The sequence below is a fragment of the Myotis nattereri genome (assembly GCF_964212035.1).
Source record: "Myotis nattereri genome assembly, chromosome: 1".
NCBI classification, from domain to species: Eukaryota; Metazoa; Chordata; class Mammalia; order Chiroptera; family Vespertilionidae; genus Myotis; species Myotis nattereri.
The window spans coordinates 196317989-196338243 of NC_138075.1; the positions used below are offsets into that span (position 1 = coordinate 196317989).

Here is a 20255-nt window from a genome sequence, read left to right on the forward strand (position 1 = left end):
CACAAAGATCTCTTAGTTTGTCCTGGTGGGTCAATCATGGAAAAAAAAGGAGACATATGTAATACTTTAAACAATAAAAAAATAATTAATTTAATTACATTAAATAGATCTCTCATCCATTCCTCGCCTTCTATGTAGGGTGATCCTATATCCCTGTTGTCCAGGACAATCTAGATTTATGTCTGTTGCCCCCCAAAAGTGTTCAGGATGGACAATAAGGAATATGGTCCATTCCCATCACCACGACTTCTCATTGATTCCCACCTGGATGGTAGCAGTAGCTGGCAATAATGGGTGGAAGTAGCTACCCAACTGATCTTCCCTTTCATCCCTTTACTTTTTCAAAATTTTAATTGAGTGCTAATTCTGTACCAGACACAATATTGGCACCAGGTAGGGCTTCCCTGTAAGACTGTGCAGTTTGCACATTGCATCAGGGCACCCAGCCCAGGTAGTGAGTGCGGCGGAACACCATCTGCTTGCTGAGCTTTGTATTCTCTGCTGCATCTGCCCAGTGGTGGTGCTGGGGGGGGGGGGGGGGTCTTTTTTCTAAATCACATAAAGACATTGTGGAAATTATATTCCTTCGTCAAGTCTGTCCCTATTAGAATCCATTCCCCCTTCTGTATTGACCTTCCTACATTGCAAGCCTGATCTTGCCTCTCTCCTGCATCCTGCTCACTGTCACCTATAAGCTCCAGTCCAAAGTCCTGGGCATGGTGTGCAAAGTCCATGGTCCTCTGGCATTTGCCTTCTCTCCAGACTCATTTCTCCCCATACACACCTTACCTCACCTGTGCTGGACTTTTTCTGGTTGCTAAAACGTGCCAAAATGATTTGCACTGGCTTCATTCCTTTCCAACATGCTGTTTATCTGAGCTTGGGTGATCATCCACACAACACGCCACCATCTGACAATCTACTGACTGATGATGATAAAGGAGGAAGGAAAGGAGGAAAAATGAATTGATGATAACTAATGCCTGGCCGAGGGGATGGGGCCTAAGCTGGCAGGCGGACATCCCCCAAGGGGTCCCGGACTGTGAGAGGGTGCAGGCCGGGCTAAGGGACCCCCCCACACACAGCCCCCAGTGCACGTGCACTGGGCCTCTAGTCATACTTAATGGTGCAAGACTAAAAGCTTTCCCTCTATAATCAGGAAGAAAACAAGGATGCCCACTCTTGCCACTTCTATTCCACATTATACTGGAGGTTCTAACCTTTTTCTTGCAATTAGGAAAAAAAAGAAATAAAGGCCATCCAGATTAAACAGGAAGAAGCAAAATTATATTTACAGAGGGCATATCCTGTCTCCATAGCCAGGCTCTTCATCTCACTGAAGATGAATGGCTGACAATGTCTTCTTTCTTGGAAGAAAGGAGTTCTCTTCCTATTTTCAACTCTTCCAGCATCACTCAGCCCAGGCCCTTCTCTACCCTCCCACCAACCTGGCTCCCATGCAGCCTTTAAAAACACTGTGGGGGGCAAGTATTAGTGGTGCTGTCAGTACCCCTGTGCTCCCCCCCCCAAGACACACACACACACACACAATTTGTAGAGTCTGAGGTCTTGTCTGGCAGCCCATTGATAAGCATCTTTATTGCTGTCTTCCCTTTCTGCTCACTCCCTACTTCTCAATGGTGTATCCTGATCCAGCCTCTCATGTAAGCTACTTGCACTGGCATCTTTGTCTAGCATTTGGCTTCTGGGGAACCTAAAACTATGACAGATAGTCATTGTAGGTCCTTCGTGGACTTTGACCAGCAAATTAATAAAATTGAAATAGAATAGAATAGGAAATACCAGAGTACACTCTGTATTTGTTTCAACTTGAGACTGTAAATTGTATCTCTTACTGTGGGACAAAGGCAAAAATACTTAGGAAAATTCTGCTCTAAAGACTTTTCATTGTTTTTTAAACAAATGTCATGTCAACATATGAACTTTTTTTTTAAGTACCACTTTTCTAAGAGCATGTTAAGGAGAGGCCAAAAAGCAGTACCAAGTTTTATGAATAGGAAGGTGCTTGGTTTTTATATTCCCTCAATGTTGTGATTACTTAATTTTCAAAAACATATACAATACTAATCCTAGGAAGACTCTGGTGAGAGTGGCATGTATGTATTGCCGATGTCATTGTAAACCACACACTTTGCGTTAGCTCAAAATCCTATAAATCCTCGTATTTTTGCTCAGAAAAAAAATAACTAAAACTGGGCATACAGAATCATGTACACTGCAGTGTTTTCTGTTCAATAAAAAATAGGAGCAACTTAAATGTCTGGATTTTGAAGGACCAATATTCTCGGGAAGAGAGGCTTTGAAGTTGAGTTTTACAGAAAGATGAAGGAGGGATTGTCCACCGCTTACATAAGAAGTCTCACAGGCTTGCTGATGAAAACTAGGTTCTCAGTGGCACCTCCGCTCAGTTCTCCGGAGAGTCTGATGGAGATTCAGCACAGTTTTTAGTAGGAACTTAAAACAATGGCCCAGCGCTCTCATGGATGGAGTCCAGTACGACTCACACTTACAGCTTGACTTGGCATAAGAAGTAGATCCAGAGACAAATGGTGGGGGAGGCAGGGGACGGTTAGAGAGCAACTAAAGGACTTGTATGCATGCATATTAGCATAACCAATGGACAGACACTGGGGCGCTGGAGGCTTGCCAGGGTGGGAATGGCTGGGGGGAGCGGGGGGGGGGGGCGGGGGGGGTCAATTGGGGGAAAAGGAGACATATGTAAAACTACAATAAAAAAACTTAAATTTCTACTATAGAGAAATATAGAATTGTACATTTAGAGACATTCAGAAAATCATTAAAAATTTTTTCTTGATCTAAAAAAAAGCAGAGGTGGAGGAGGCAGTGACGAGGTTCCAAAAAGAGTAGTGGTTGGCAACGATCTGTCCCTTTCAGCCTGCAACCCAAAACCATATGGCGTCTGGGGCCCACGGGGACTCAAAATCCCCCTGTGGGGTTGTAAAACCAACTGTGCCTGGAAGAGCTTCCCCAACCGCGGGGTAATCAGTACTCAGGTCTCCAGGGCCCGCTTAGAAGTTCATACATTGAACACCGGTTCCGTTCAAAGTCGTTGTTAAGAAAGAAGTACAAATATCTGGATAGGAAAAGCGAGGGTGCAGAGGGTGACTGCGAGAGACTGGGGCGCAGCCGGCGGGGCGAGGGGCCAGGGGGTAAACGGGGGCCGGCGGGTGCGCTCTGAGGCCGGAGCCCGCGCAGCCGGCCTGAGCTTCCGCGCCCCGGGCGCCCGCGGCCGTCCCACCCCGCCCCGCCGGCAGGAGCGCTGGAGTCCGCGCTCTCGCCGCCCCGGGGTGTGGTTCCTGTGGGCCCGACCGGGAGGGGCGCGGCGTTTAAGGCGCGGGCCAGCGGGTGCCGGCTCACTCGCGCTCCCGCCGCCGCCGCCGCCGAGCCCCACCATGGAACGGCCGCCGGCACGCGCGCTGCTCTTCGGAGCCGCCGGGCTGCTGCTCCTGCTCCTGCCCCTCTCCTCTTCCTCCTCTTCGGACGTCTGCGGCCCCTGCGAGCCGGCCTCCTGCCCGCCCCTGCCCCCGCGGGGCTGTCCGCTGGGCGAGACCCGCGACGCGTGCGGCTGCTGCCCCATGTGCGCCCGCGGCGAGGGCGAGCCCTGCGGGGGCGGCGGCGCGGGCAGGGGGTACTGCGCGCCGGGCATGGAGTGCGTGAAGAGCCGCAAGAGGCGGAAGGGTAAAGCCGGGGCAGCAGCCGGGGGCCCGGGAGTGAGCGGCGTGTGCATGTGCAAGAACCGCTACCCCGTGTGCGGCAGCGACGGCAACACCTACCCCACCGGGTGCCAGCTGCGCGCCGCCAGCCTGAGGGCCGAGAACCGCGGGGAGAAGGCCATCACCCAGGTCAGCAAGGGCACCTGCGAGCAAGGTGGGCACCGGCGCTTTCCTCTCCGCCCCCGCCCCCCTGGCTCACGCCGCCGTAGACCCGGGCTCCCCCTAGCGGGTCGGATCCGACCGGCGATGGCGCCCCGTGCGCCCCGCGCTGATTCCGCAACTCTCCTCCCGTGGGCATCCCAGGGAACAGATGCGAGGACAGGAACTGGCTGGCAGCCGCGGGGATGCCGGCAGAGATGGGAGACGCCTCGTCTTCTGTTATTTTGGAGGTTTTAGTTTTAGCGTTTGCTGCGTGCACCAAGAAAGTGAGGACTTGCAAGGCCAGTGAGTGTGTGTGTGTGTGTGTGTGTGTGTATGATTTAGCGATATTTCAAACTCCCGCATCCTATCCCAAAAACTCACCCAACTGATGCTAACAGCTGGCAAGTCGATTCGCAAAAGCAGCCCCCATTCTTTGGCGAAACAAAGTATGTCATGTTATCATCATTTTTTTCTTGGCCTGGGTATATAGATAGAGATGAAGTCAAGAAATGGGGGAAAGAAGTTTGAGGAAGAAATTCGAAATAAGGACTTTCAGAGAGAAGTTGTTTGTTCCACCTTTAAATGGCTAGATTGTCAGAACTATGAAACTAAGATTTCATGGCTTCTTAATATTGAGAAAAATAGATCACTTACTGGAAATTACAGATTCTTAAACAGCAATCTAGCAAATAATTTGTGGGCAAAAAAAAAAAAATACAGACTCTTTGAAGAGCGTCTCTATGATGTAGTTTTGTTGGGAACCTTATAACCATTTTGTTTTTCTTTCTTGTTCCCTTTTTTGTGTTATGCGTCCCCAGGATGCACTGTTCAGCAGGAATGGCTTTGAGGTTATGTTTAATGGTTTATTTTATTTCAAGCAAGTCCAATCTTGCCATAAATGAAAGTGGAAAATAAGTAGAGTTCAGACTTGGGGAAACACACACAGAGATTTTAACTCTAATGCCTGAAATAACATTTTCCATAGGCAGTCGTTTCAAGGGGAGTTAGAAATCTGACCTAGCAGTCCTTCTCCTGGGCCCAGCTAAAGTAGAAAGTGGGAGCAAGGCCCTTCTCCTGAAAGGACAGAAGCAGTTGCTTCTTTAACAGCTCAGACTTTCACCAAACTTTCCAAATAATTCATTTTTAGAGCTTTTCCCAGAAGTTCGTGTGCTAATAGGTCAGATGTCACCAATTTCAGAGTTCACGATTAGAAGCCTTAAATTGTGTGACTTGCTGGTACTGGTATTATTATCACCTGAAACTTAGAAAGTCACAATCCAAAGTGGTCCACATCCTTTTCCAACAGAAACAGTTATTTGTTCCTTTGGGTCGAAGTCATATCATGAAAGAGAAATGTCCATAGCTGAAGAGTTCATTCCACATATTAAGATTTTCTTAAACACCATAAGGGGAATTTTTTGCTGATAGGAACAAAAGGTTAGATAAAGAAAGTTAGCTTGGTGATTGTTTAAGTAGTATCCATTCTAGCTCGTAGCTGAGGCGGGTAGTCAGATAGAATAGCAGGCATATCTCAGAGATAATGCACTTAGGTTCCAGTGAAATAGAGTGAGTTATAATCTTTCTTTAGATGAGGGAGCCTTACTTTTCATTTGTTTCTTTAAAACAAAACCAAAATAAAAAAAGCAACACCTACAAAATGCAATAAAGAGAAGTACAATAAAACGAGGCATACCTATGGTCTTATAACCTCATTACCATGTACCCTCAGCTCCCTGCATCTTTCCAGATTGCAAACCCCATGAGGGTACAGACCTGGGATGTCCTTATCCTTCGTCTCTTCCAGCCATTTTTTCAACGATGTTTATTGCACACATACTGTGTCCATGTAAACAAGAGCTATTCTAGCAGAACAGTGAAGATGCTGAGCTCTAGAACCAGACTCCCTGGGTGTGAATCTTAACTCTGCCACTTCCTTAGCCTTGAGCAAGTTACTTGACCTGTCTGTGCCTGTGCTTCCTCACCTATAATGTAAGGATTATCATCATACCTATCTCATAGAGTTTTTGTGAAGAGTCAATGTTTTGAAGATTATTCATAGAAATAACCTGATGAATATTCATTGTTGTCATCATTCAACCTTCAAGTAAACTCCATGAGGGAAGGGAATTTTTGCTCCCTGATCTATCCTCAAGGGCCTAGATCAGTGCCTGGTACTAGTAGATGCTCTAAATCTACTAGTTGAATGAATGAATTGAATGAATGAATGAATGAATTTTCCAGGTACTGTTCTAATCTCAGCCTAGAATAAGATAGGCAGGATTGACCCCTCTCTGATGGCAATTACTGTAAGCTTTACACAGAAACAAGTAAACAGATATTTTCACAGTCATATGTGCTGTGAAGAATGTGCAACGGGGAAATGGGATAGAGACTAGAGGTGGATGAGCAGCAGGAAGTGGGGTGGGCGGAGCCATGCAGAGGACCCAGGTGAGGATTTCAGCCAAGGGAGCAGAGGTGACAACAGCTCTGCTAGTTAGTATAGCGCCCCCCACAGCCTCGGAAGCACTCCCTGAATGTCTGTCTTCTGCACAGGACTGGGAGCCTCCTAACAGAGAAGCTCCAGCTTGTAATTCTTTATAAACACAGCGGCTGGCTAATAGTTGGACACTTCGTAAATATTTGTTGATTAAACAAGGGAATCGCTTAAGAAAGTGCCTTCCCTTTTGGAAATGCAGGCAATGGACTCCCCTGCCTGTCTGCTCTCTCTTCTCCTGTATCTTCTGCCTTTATGAAGTCCAGGCCAGGGGATACATTTGACACTGACTCATCTTCCTCTCCTCTGCTACCCTGAACTCTTAGATTGTCACCCCCCACCCAGATCTCAACATTTCCCCATCCCCTTACTGGTTAGGATTAGGTCAAATGGAAAAAGCTTCAGTGAAGATTTTTCTTTTCAGAAACTCATTTTGATGGATTTTAAACATTCATTCTTTGCAAATCTCATTGTATGCTCATTTTTATGTTAATAACATATTATTTGAGTACCTATTTTCTATTACTATATTTCCCGTAAATTTTTGAATTTGTGATATTGTGATTTATAATAAGAAATGTATATATTAGATCTTCATCCCATGTAGCTACTCAAACCTTCGAAATTTTCCAAGTGCTGGGAGTAACAAGGTGTCTTTTTCTTAAATTAAGGAGGTGACTTTCAGAAAGACCCTAAGTCATCTAAGGATAGGGATTGATTGCCCGTGGAGCCAGCTATGTGATTAGTGGGTTGGAACTTTCAATCCCACCCCTCCAACCTCCTGGGAGGAAGAGGAGCTGGAGATTGAGTTCAGTCACCAATGATTGATTGAATGATTGGGTGATTTAATCAATCATGCCTATGTAATGAAGCCTCCATTAAAACCCAAAAGGGCCCAGCAGGCATGGCTCGGTGGCTGAGCATCGACCTATGAACCAGGAGGTCACAGTTCAATTCCCCGGTCAGGGCATATGGCTCAGTTGTGGGCTCCATCCCCAGTTTGGGGCGTGCAGGAGGCAGCTGATCAATGACTCTCTCTCATCATTGATTTTTCTATCTCTCCTTCTCCCTTCCTCTCTGAAATCAATAAAAATATATATTTTTTAAAAACAACACAAAAGGATGGGTTTGGAGAGCTTCTGGGTTGGTGAACATACGGAGGTGCTAGGAGAGTGAACATAGAAGCTCCGTGTCCTTTCTTCAGACCTTTCCCTCTGCATCTCTTCCATCTGGCTGTTCCTGAGTTATATCCTTGTGTAATAAACTGGTAACCTAGTAAGTCCGTAAAATGTTTCTGAGTTCTGTGAGCCACTCTAACAAATTAATGGGACCCTGGGAGGGGGTTGTTGGAACCTCCAATCTGTAGCCAGTCAGTCAGAAGCACAGGTGACCACATGGACTTGTGATTGACATAAGAAGTGTGTGTGTGTGTGTGTGTGTGTGTGTGTGTGTGTGTGTTGGGGGGAGGGATGAGGGTTGGAGAGGGAAATCTTGTTGGACTGAGCCCTTAACTGGTGTGATCTGAAGCTATCCCAAGGTAGACAGTGTCAGAATTGTAGGACACCCAGCTGGTGTTGGAGAATTGCTTGGGGATGTGCAACTGGTAGAACGTCATTGAAAGTTGATACAGAAGAAAAAGATAGTAAATAAATAAATAAAATGCAAAAAAAAGAAAGTTGATACAGAGTGTTCCAATTTTAAATGAAATTGTAATGGTCTGGCTTACCTTGTGGCAAAAGGTTGGGGAGTGGGGCAATGCAAGTCAGTGCAATACTTTGTAAAACTACCACTGTCATACCACAAAGACAGACAGAGAGCCCCCTGGAGGGGGATCCTTAACCCGGGTTTATGAAGAGCCAGGAAAGACTTCCTAGAAGAGTGATGTCCTGATTGAGACAGGGGTGAGAAGGAATTGGCTGGAGAAGAGCTAGCATGACGCTTGGAGTGAGCCAGAAGGAAGAGAGAGGAGCATTACAAGCAGAAGGAAGAGAGCAGAAAGCATAGCACGTGGTTCCATGGGGCTGCCCCACAGAGCGGGAGGGCCACGGGGGCAGCCGGACACTTAACAGGGCTTGGTGACCAAGGGCCTTGTGGCCCATTAAGGAGCATAGACACTGTCACAAGAGCAGTGGGCCGTTGAGTGATGTAATTGGATTTGTGCTTTTAAAAAATCTCTGTGGCCGCCCTTAGGAGGATAGATTGGAAGGCGCAAGACTGTCATCAGGGACTCCCATTAGGAAGCTGTTACAATAATCCCGGCAAGAGAAGCCTAACTCCTCCTGCTGCACAGGACCTGTAGTTCTCTGTCAGATCTCAGAAGCATTGTTGAACCCCAGGTCCTAACCTGCCATGGCAAGCTGTTTATTACTTGAACAGTCTGAACTGTGCCCTTTCCTGACTAAATGACTCCTCACAAAGTGCCCTGGCATCCCTTTCTCATTAGCCAGCCCAGCGCCCAACTTGCAGCCACTTGCTCCTTTCGTTTCAAGAGGCTTTCCCCCTATAAACCCCATCCCTCCCTCTCTCTGCTTTCTGATCAGAAACAGGAAAAGCCACATCCCGAAGTCTACCCTAGCCCCATAGAAATGCTTTAAAGTTTTTTTTTTCTAGCCTCAGTTACCCTTCTTGAACACAGAAACTTCTAGAACGCTAAGTGAATCACCGGTTCTTTCTCACCACGAATCCCTGCATTTTAGGAAAGATTTGAAAACCTGAAGCAGCTTTAGAAAAGAAAATAGGCAGCCTTGTTCTCCAGTCCTTCTTACCAGGAACTGATACCTTTAACAGCTGTGTAAACTTCCAAACCTTTTTCTATTCACATCTAAACATATTTCTGTGTGTATATGTAACATATATAGCAAAGGTATAAGCGTAACATATTTATATATGGCCTCACGTTTATTCACAATCAATTTAGATATTTTACTGTACATCCTATGCATGTATTTTTATGTATCTATAATAGTTTACTAGCAGTAGAATTGATGGAATAAAGGTTATTCAAATTTTAAATGTTACAGGCAAGTTGCCTTCCTAAAAGGTTAATACTCCCTCCAACTGTATATGTGAATATCCTTTTTCCCACACCCTTGCCAACATGGGTATTATCAACCTCTTTAATTCTTGCCGAGCTGAAGAGCAGTATCTCCCTGTTTAGTTTGCAATTTCCTGCTCTCTAGTGAGATTAAACATCTTGTATTACTCTGTGAATTGCCTATGTATGCCTTGCCATTTCTTTCTGTGCATGTATTATTTGTATTTTTCATATTTATTTTGAATTATTAGGGATATTAACATTTTTGTTAAATATTTGTTATATTTTCTCTGGAAAAGAAAATAGGAAGGCTTAAAGAAGGGTCTTAAAGGACTTGGGATTCTTTTCAAGGAAAAGAATCCAAAGAACAAGTTAATGTTTCGTCATGGTTTGGGAATTGGCTATTCAATGGAAGGTGCTTAACCTACTTTTCTACAATTCTTCAGGAGACGGAATTAAAAGGCCTGGAATTAAATAGCCACTCTCAACCAAAGGTCATTGGTGCCAATTCAATGCCAATAGGAATCCCCAATTTGGAGTGTGCTGACGAAGGAAACTTTATTCAGGGCAAGCAGCTCAACTGTGAGACAGCACAGCTGTGGAATAGCTCAATAGTGTTACGGCTCAATTATGAAGCAGCAAGGCGGTAAAGAGGCCCTGGGGTGAGGTGGCCCTGGAGCGAGACCCCTCTTCAGCTAGGAAGCTCTACCTCACTCTGCTCCTTTGCTATGGCAAGATGTTTCAATTCCAGCTGGAGAAATGCAGTCTTCAGTCTTGGATGGAAAGGAAAGGTGCACTGGGGAGACTTGCTTTTATAGACTACCCCTGGCTCCTGATTGGTCCATCCTCATGCAAATAAGGACTCCAAACCCTCAAAGTTTGGTTAGTCCAAAAGGCACTGTCCTGATTGGTCAGAATGGAGCTGCCCTGATTGGTTGGTGAAGATGCTAATGGCGATATACCTTTGAAGCTCCAATTGGATGGGGAAAGTCTCGGTCCTATTGGTTGAAATAGGATTCCAGGAACTCCATAAGAGCTGGCTTGGGTGTCAGGAATACAGTGCAGGCAGGCAGTTCAGTGCAGAGGCAGGTAGCTGAGTGCAGGCTTCTCCTGAAGGGCAGTTTTTGTGAAAGGCCCCTGTGCAGAAACAGCTGCTGGGCGGTTTTTTAAATTTGAGCCCCGTTAAACCACTGAGAGCCCTTCTTATTAGGTATTTTCTTTCCCAGGTTCCACACCACAAAGCACAGTTAGATTACACACTAGGGAGAACTTGTAGGTAAAAACTGTTGAGTACCATTACATGCTCATATGGGAGTCAGGAGAATTCTGTTCCGAAGACGCTCTGTTGGAGAGCTGAGAGGTAACCTAAGTGAGGAGGGGAAGCTGGGAGAGGGTGTTAGAACTTTTAAGATCTTTCACACTCTAGATATTAGATGGAATGCTTAAGCTGAACAGGTGTTTATTATCATCCTTAAATATAATTTGCATCCTGTCCTTGGAGCCTGCCCTCTGGTTTACTGCAGACTTGCCTTCTAGAACAAACTGCCTTATAAGTCTCTTTTGAATAGTTTAGTGACAGAACTTCTTTGGGTAGAGTCCAAGGCCAGCCGGCCTTCCCTCGTCCTAAATTCCTCCCCCACAGTGTATAAGATTATGATGCTTCCTTTAACCTCAAAACACCCTGCAAATGATCTGACCTCATCTGTGCAGTGTTAATTGTAAGACAAATAGCATCTTATTCTTAGCAACTGTTAAAAAAGGGAACCCTGAATTTGTGTAAAAAAAAGACGTTTAGGCCAGAAAATGTATGTGTATAACCTTTTTGTAATTTAGATCCAAGAGTGGCACCTTTAGAGCTTAGAGGTGGAAAAAGACTTAGAAATATATCAATTAATAAGCGCTTATTTTAGGCAATTTTCAAGATTTCCCAGTGAAGCCTTATTATGAGGGGGTAGGAAGGTGATAAGGACTAGAAATGTCACAGGAAAGCTCTCCCAAGCCTGGTTTATGTGCTTTTCCAAGTTGATCAAGACCATCACCCCCAGAAGACCCCACTCCCACGAAACCTCAAAGATAAAGTGAGAAGGTAGGGGAAGAAAACCATGCTTGATAATGTGTGTGGGGGGGGGGGGGTATTTTTTACCTAAAATTGATGTGTTAAATAGTTGAATTAATGGCAAATGATATGGAGGAGTTAGTGAGAAATGGATGAGCTAGCAATAAACATGCCCCCTGAATGCCGCTACCACTCAGTGGGTTACCAGAGAGAGGTGCTGTCCATGAAACCCGCTGGGCCCAAAAGCAGGCCGGGCTGCAAAGAAGTTTTGTGTCTGAACAGTAAGGAAGGTTCAGACCAGGTAAGCCAGATCCAGTAACCTCATTTTGACAAAGCCCCATTCATTTGGCATGAGGTTTCTTACAGTAGGAGTGTTGACAAGGCTATGGACAAGCAGACATGTTCAAAGTAGAGTTTACCACCATGAAAAAGCAACACTGTCAAATCTTAAGGATAATACGTATTATAAGTGAAGGCAGTTTAGTCTGTTTCACAAGATTATTGCAAAGGTCACATTATTAAACAGATGTGAAAACACGGTGTAAACAGATATCAACAGCTGCTAAGAATAAGATGTTATTTGTCTTACAATTCAAATAAATGTAAAGAACCTTATTGACTGGACTGGAAAGTACTTTGGGGCAAGAATTCCAGGTAGTACCTTGTAGATGGTGATCATGATCACGGAGGTTTGTAGTACTTTACAGTTTGCTGGGGGCTTCTATGGACGCCTTGTTTGTTACACTTTGGGGAAGTAAGGGGGCTTACTGTCCCAGCTTCCAAATCAGAAAACCGAAGGCCATCCATCACACAGCCAGGTAAATAGCAGTGCAGGTACGTAAATGGAGGCATTGAGCTACAGCCTTGCTATTCGAAGTATGGCGGGTAGACCAGCAGCACAGGCTCTCTGCTCTATCTTTCTCTTCTGTAACCCTAAAACTGTTCCAAAATAAACAGTTTAGCCCTAGCCAGTTTGGCTCCGTGGATAGAGCATCAGCCTGTGGACTGAAGGGTCCCGGTTACGATTCCAGTCAAGGGCATGTACATGGGTTGCCGGCTGGATCCCTGGCCCTGGTTGGGAGTGCATGAGGGACGCAACCAATCAATGTGTCTCTCTCACATCGATGTTTCTCTCTCTGTCTCTCCCCCTCCCTTCTACTCCCTCTAAAAATCAATGGAAAAATATCCTCCAGTGAGGATTAACAAAATAAACAGTTTAAAACAAAAGTGATTCACAAGTGTCAAACTCTTGGGTGTGAAAAGTTTTAGAAAGACCTTAATGAGTTTATCCTGCTTATATTTTCTTTTTGATGGATGGACAAGGGGGGTGTATGGTACATTCCTGATTAAATAGCTCTAAAAGAGCTCTTTCAATTAACACAAAGTAGAAATTCTATATGATAACCAAGTTTATGTCATAGCTTAATTGGCTTTTGTGATAATGTGGTACACTTTATAATAAATGTCATATTCTATTCTGGGAAAGATGGTGTTCCTTAAATGAATGAATGAATGCCTCTGAGGGCCCCTTTGGGCAGATCCCTGACCCAGTGTGGCATCCGTCCCTCCATGGCCAGATTGGAAATCTGAAAGCGAGTCTCCTCATCCACAACCAACAGGCCCTTGAAGGGCCAGTGTGTTGGGGGCAGCAGGCATGGATATTTTCCCAGGCAGGACTTCTTGGGGCATAACATTTATGTGTGGTGTTTGATCATTTGCCAGGCCTTTCAGGTAACCCCGCGTAAGGTAAAGGAGGAGAAAAATCATTAAGATAACTATCAACATGCTCAAGTGTTCATTTTCACCAGAGATTTAAGCCCTGCGTGCTGACTGAGCCCTGTCCTAAGCGCCACTCTACCATCAATTTTCCCAGCCGGGATAATATTTACTCCACAACTAAACTGAGGTTCACTGTAGGGCCACTCTCTGGAGGGAATTTGCATTTTTAGGGACGGAAGCACATGTTTTGTCAGGTGACAACTTCCAGGAGAAGGAAAATCCATGTAGGGATTTGAGAACTCAAGTATAACCCATTTTGACTTTCTGAGGGTAGGTGGAGAGAAGAGAGCACTTTCATATTCTCAGGCAGAAATGCAGTTGCCTCCAATCATCCTGTTCTTTCTTGTTGTTCTTCTTGAAGAACCGGCTTTTAGGGGAAGCTGTCTCTTTTCCTGAGTGAGAAAGGCTCCAAGACGTTCATTTACATTGCGGCAGATTAATGGGCCAGCGGTCAAGTGGTTGAATTGGGGAAGCTTTAGATCTGACATCTGTTCTGCTCTCCTCTGGCCTGACCCCAAGCAAGGGAGAAAATTTTATCAAGAAATAGATCTCCTGGAACATTGAGAAGGTTTTGAAAGAGACCACACAGAAAGGAGGCTTTAGGAATTTGTCAGGGTAGCCCGAGCCTGCAGGATGCAAAGCCTGCTCCTTCTCCGTGGGAGTTTTCAGAACTCTCTGCTCAGAGAACAGAAATCCAAAAGTGAATTTCCATAGCAGCTGCAGCAATTACTCTGCAACCCTGCCCCACCCCCCAACCTCAGGAAGCCATAGAGTGTGATAGAAAATGAAATGCTTTTAAAAAAGAAAGAAAATGAAATGCTTAGGCAACAGTGCTGCTCTGAGTTAGAGAAGGCTGGTGGGGGGGATCCATGCAGTGAGGCTGCGTATTAGAGATGCTCAGCCCAGCTGGAGAGGGCAGGCGGGGACAGAGATCAACATGCTACTGAGTTTTGACGGCCAGAGCTGCAGAGCCAGAGGCCCTTCTCCGCTCAGGTGTGTCGCAGATCAGAACTGTAGGGCAGGAGGGAGAAGCTATCAGCAGGCTCTTTCAGTACCACAGAGCCTTTGGTTCGCTAGCACAGAACTGTCAGGGCAGGAGCAGGCTGTTCAGGACCCAGCTGTGATGTGGACGTGTTACTGGCTCTCTACCTCATTTCTGCCTCATCTGAGGCCTTTTGCTTTTCACCTGCTCTGCCTGGCCTATCATTGCCTGCTGCCCCTTTTTCCTAACTGAGCACAAATGTGGTTTTCTTTTCTACCCCAACCCTTTCTCAGTTACAAGGCTTGGCCAGCAACTCCATAAATGGTGAGCTCTACTCAATCTGCTCCTCCAACACCATCCCCAGACTCATGAGCCACCTCTCGCATTGCCCCCAAACTTGGCATGCCACCCCTGAGAGGCAGCCAGCTCAGTCCATATCATTCAGGCAATGGTTGTCCCTTCTGTTTGGTGTGTGTGTGTGTGTGTGTGTGTGTGTGTGTGAGAGAGAGAGAGAGAGAGAGAGAGAGAGAGAGAGAGAGAGAGAGAGAGAGAATCCTCACCCAAGAATATTTTTTCATTGATTTTTAGAGAGAATGGAAGGCTGGGGGAGAGAAACATTGATGTGAGAGAGATGCATATTTTGGTTGCCTCCTGCATACGCCCCAACTGGGACTGGGGATCAAATCTGCAACCCAGGTACATGCCCTTGACAGGGAATCGAACTGTCGACCCTTCTGTGCACGGCCAACACTCTAACCACGGAGAAACTCTGGCGAGGGCTGTCCCTTCTTTTCTTGATGCTACTTTGGGATGAAGTTTTTGCAGATGTCTTAGGATCCTAATCCTAATAATATTTCTACATCTATCAGTATTATTGGTATTACTAAACGTTTGAGTACTACAATACTTTAAGAAAAGTATTCATCTAAAGCCACAATAGCCCTAACCAGTCTGGCTGAGTGAATAGAGCGTTGGCCTGCAGACTGAAAGGTCCCAGGTTCGATTCCGGTCAAGGGCATGTACCTTGGTTGCGGGCACATCCCCAGTAGGGGTTGTGCAGGAGTCAGCTGATCAATGTTTCTCTCTCATTGATGTTTCTAACTCTCTATCCCTCTCCCTTCCTCTCTATAAAAAAAATCAATAAAATACATTAAAAAAATAAAGCCACAACAATATAATCTTTCATTTATGTTACTAGAATGTAAGTTCCACGCGCCCAGTGTTTTATCTGTTTTGTTCACTGTTGACCCCCGTGTCTAAACAGTCCTTGGGATGTAGTAGGTACCCAACACATACTTGTTGAGTAAGTGACTGAATAATGAAGAGTGGATTACCATGCACCCTGTTGGAAAGAGGAAGCTGGTGGAAGCCCTCCTCTCTCTCTGTCACTCACCCTGGGATCTCTGATAAGGAGAGGTGGCTCTGTCCAGCTTATAGGTCCCCCATCCTAGAGGAGAATTTCTTGTTACTTCGCATCTTCTCACATGGACCCTTATACTTACTTTCTACTATCACAAAAACTCTGAGACTGAGAACAAATGTTCGATTCAAAGTTGAACCTCCCCCTAATCCCTCCCCAGGCAATGAGAATGGTATCCTACCACTGGCTGTGTGACCTTGAGAAATCTACTTAATTTCTCTGGGCTTCAGTTTTCACATCACTACGGTGAGTTAATGTGTTTTAAATGCTTAGCACAGTGTTCGACCCACGATTGGTATTTAGTAAAGGTTACCGCAAGCCTACTTCCCCCTTTAGTTGAACAGCAATAGAGGAAGGCACAAATACTATCCATTCTCATTAGGCAAGATAGTTAGGCTCTATAAAGTCTTGCAAACACTGAATTAGATAATACAGGGCAATTAGCAAATACAGAGGAGAATCAAAGCCAATAGCCTCTAAATCATGCCCAAATAAAGATGATCTAACACACATGTTTTCTCTAGGACACATTATAGCCTTTTTTCCCTTAAGGATCCTAGACAGCACTTCCCCACTACACTTGGGGTCATTTTAAACAGCAAGATCGCCAACAGAAAGCACATAAATGCAAAAAAAAAAAGTGGTATTAAGTAGACTGTGAAAGGGGTGCTTGTTTACAGTAGGAAGCTGAAATAAGAAGGCAGAGTATTGTCTTGCCCCCCAGCCGGGACCTGAGATTTTTTTGCCATTTTGTGCATGTCTAAGAATGGTTTTACTTGGGGGGTTACCAACAAATTTTAGCACGTGGGTGGATTTGCAAATATGGAATCGGTGAAGAATGAAGAGCGATTGTGTTGGAAATAGATCAGTGACAAGTATTAGGGAACTACCAGGATTTCTGAGAACAGAGGGCATGTATGAGTTATGCTTTCTTTGAACATCCCAAAGCATTTAGGATAGTTCTGGGCACAGAATGGGTGCTTAGTAGATAATTTTTGGATTCGTGATCCAATTCAATAAACATATGTGCTACCTGTGTTGACTGTCTCCGTGAGGAGCCTCTGTTTTTGCCCTGTACCCACCTGCTAGCAGGGCTCCCAGTCCACAAGCATCAGTGAGAAGTATAGGTTTTTCTAATTTTCCATAGGAGCAGCAGGAAGGTCCCCCCCTCTTCTCTCTCCAGTCTCCCCACCAGCTAGAGTCTCCTGCATGGCCCTTCCCTCACACCAAGCCTGCCTGCCTTTCACTTTGCCTGCAACCAGGCCTCTCATCTCTCTCCAGGTTTACGCTCAGCCATTAGGCTCTGTCCAGTCTCCTCCAAGTCTACCCATCACGTAGCTCAGGAAACAAAGGTTAGCTGGATTCTCATTGTCATTAGAAGTGGAAAGTTATAATGATTCCCTGTCACTATGTCAAATGCTCGCTTCTTGTAAATGCTGTGTTAGGTGCCATAAGGAAATCTGCAGTGATGAGACACATAATGCCCCCTCTCTAAGTAATCTGTAAACCTGTGGTCCATCTGGGGTGTGTGAAAAAAAAAGAGGCAATTATATTAAAATAAAAGAGCCCCATGTAAGTCAAGTCAATAAAAATGCATTTAAGCCCGGCTGAGGTGGTTCAGTGGTTGAGCATCAATGCATGCACCAGAAGGTCACTGCTTCAATTCCTGGTGAGGCCACATGCCCGGGTTACAGGCTCCATCCCTAGTCAGGGGCATGCAGGAGGCAGCTGATCAATGTTTCTCTCTCATCGATGTTTCTATCTCCCTTCCCCTCTCTCTAAAATCAATAAAAACATATTTTAAAAATTCATACAAGCAAAGAGTGCACACACATATGTACACTACACAACTATTTTTAATCATTGGAAGCATTTATTTACTGTGCATTTTCTACTGGGAGGGAAAAATGAACAATGGTACATTTACATTTGTGGCCTATAAATACATTATATTTAATTATAGACTATATGAGCTTATAAATAATGTAACTATGGCTATATGTGTAGTACATAAATGACAGTCTGGAGTGGCGATGAGTGAATTTTGTTTTTGTTTGCTCAGAATTGAGCTAAGGATAGACTATGGATCAAAAAAAAATCTTAACAATTTTGTTTAAATAACTCAGTAAAAACTAAGGGGAGAATATGCAGTAAATTCACTTTGCTCTTCCTAGTTCCCAGAAAATGCATAAAAGCAAAATTTTTAATGGCATAATGACCTGTTGAGACCATGAGGATTCTATTTTGCAATTAGTGATCCATTGTCAGATATTTTGCTGTTTGGACAAACCACAATGGGTTTTTAATTCTAGACTTACATATTCTTGTTAATTAATTTCAGCTGCTGTGCAGTTTTGTGTATTATGGGAATACAAACTAATTTAACTTCCTTTTCAATAAAGACCTTTTTGTTATTGGAGAAAAACATAAGCATTGAAATTTGTGGAACTCATTGAAATCAAAGACAACCATTAATATTTTCGTTGTACCCCCTCCATATTTTACTGTATTTTAATCTAGTTTTTTTAGGCACATATAATTGATATTGCTATTTATATCTTTTTAGACATCTTGTTTTTAATTTATAAATATTTTCTATGTGTTTAAAATATTTTATAAATAATATTTATAATGCTACATATTCATTTGAATGGGTGATTTACTCCAGTTTTTCTCTGTCACAAATAGCCTTTGAATTCATATCTTTGGGCATTAAGGTCTTATTTCTTCTGCATTATTTCTTTAGAATAGGTCCCAAATTGGAATTACTGATTCAAAGCTATGAACATTTATTTTTAACTTTATATATGTAGCCATTGGTGATTCCAGTTTAAAAATTAGCCTCTTCTAAATAATTTAGACACATTTTCTCCAAAACATAAAAAGCCAAAGCAAAGCATTCCAACATGCAGTCAAAATTACTTTTTAATTATCTTCAGACTTGGATTATACTTGCAGCTGTCCCTCCCCAAAGGCATAGAGACCACTGAGAGTAGTATTTTCACCCCAGTACCTATTTATGAAATTTTTAATGACTGGCCAAAAACACAAGTGCCCTGCCAATTGTCTAGTCTGCATCCAAGATTGCCAGCCATCGGGAGTGGTCCAGTTCATCCACAACTTTTCCAGCAAGAACAAAAAGGCTGTATGTTTGCTATCATGCTTTTCTCTGTTAAAGTCCATTTGGCCAATAAAATATTTCAGAAAGAATAGGGAAATGGAGAATATGCCTTTATACACCATAGCATTGGAGCTGATAAAAAAAAAAAAAAATGTGCATCCCTGCTAGAGTAGCTTGAAAACGTCTGTTGTAATGGCAGCCACCTACCTGAGATGTGAACAGTAAAAATTTTGTGAAATTTGGAGGTTTTGTCTTTAGCATATTTTCACAGAAGAAAATAATGACCTTTCCAACTCGATTTGACTGCAGTCAAATACACAATTGATGCTCGGCATCTCCGTGCACATCGCTGAGACCGTGGCTCCACCACTTGTTTCATCCAAGTGTGTGAGATGCACCGTTACTCTCCAGGCCTCAGGGAGCGCCTCTGGCCTGCTCCACTTATTACAACTGGAGGAGAATCTGCTCACAACATTTTCCACCACGTGTCCTTGGGTCCTTAAAGAGATTGGCAAAGCCTTGTTTCTGTTTTCCTCAGATCTTTCATCTCCAGCATATTCAGCAACTATAGTTCTTTGTTAGGCAGTTATTCCCAGTAACAAAGTAACTAGACAATGCTGAGGATCTATACTAATAAAAGGGTAATACGTTAATTAGACCAGATATCTTCCGGATGTCCTTCCTGGCAAAGCTGGGCCCGGGCGAAGTGTCCTGGGTGCCTGCGGCCGGCCCGGGCGAAGCCTCCCATGGTCCCGGGCACCTGTGGCTGCAGCCAGCCCAGAAGAAGCCACCCCTAGTCCTGGGTGCAGGGGCCAAGGCAGAGGTGGTTAGGGGCAATCAGGCCAGCAGGGGAGCAGTTAGAGGCAATCAGGCAGCAGGCAGAGGGGTTAGGGGCGATCAGGCAGGCAGGCGAGCAGTTAGGAGCCAGTGGTCCCGGATTGTGAGAGGGATGTCCGACTGCTGGTTTAGGCCCAATCCCTGCCCTAAACTGGCAGTCAGACATCCCCCAAGGGGTCCCAGATTGGAGAGGGTGCAGGCTGGGCTGAGGGACCCCATCCCCATGCATGAATTTCATGTACCGGGCCTCTAGTATATTTATAAAGCAAAGAAGCCACAGGTGATTTTTCTGGCAGAATTTTTCCCATATCTGACCAGAAGATAGGAATACAGCCATGCCTTAAATTAACATAGCACCGTATGGTTTATAAAAATCTTCACAGACTTTCATACGTAGATCACCTTTTTAATCCTCACAAGAATGCTGTGTTGTAAGTGTTATCCCCGCATTATATAATCAGCAACCAAGATTCGGTGCATTTGAGTGCCCTAATTCATGGGAACCAAGGGAAGCTGGAGCAGGGATTTGGGATGAACTGCCGTGTACATAGGCGCGCACATGTGTGTGCTTACAATTAAAGCCACAGGAAGCTAAAATTGAATTTTAGAGCCAGTTAAACATGAGATGCCTCACTC

The 20255-nt window shown here is 44.6% G+C and overlaps 1 protein-coding gene across 1 annotated transcript in view; it reads left to right on the plus strand.

Moving 5' to 3' along the window:
- The first annotated feature begins 3358 nt into the window (after positions 1-3358).
- Positions 3359-20255, plus strand: part of IGFBP7 (insulin like growth factor binding protein 7) — a 66348-nt gene continuing 49451 nt past the window's right edge. The window contains exon 1 of the mRNA XM_081096905.1: positions 3359-3909. Coding sequence (XP_080953031.1) covers positions 3435-3909 — 475 coding nt within the window. The 5' untranslated portion in view covers positions 3359-3434. The remainder of the gene's footprint in view (positions 3910-20255) is intronic.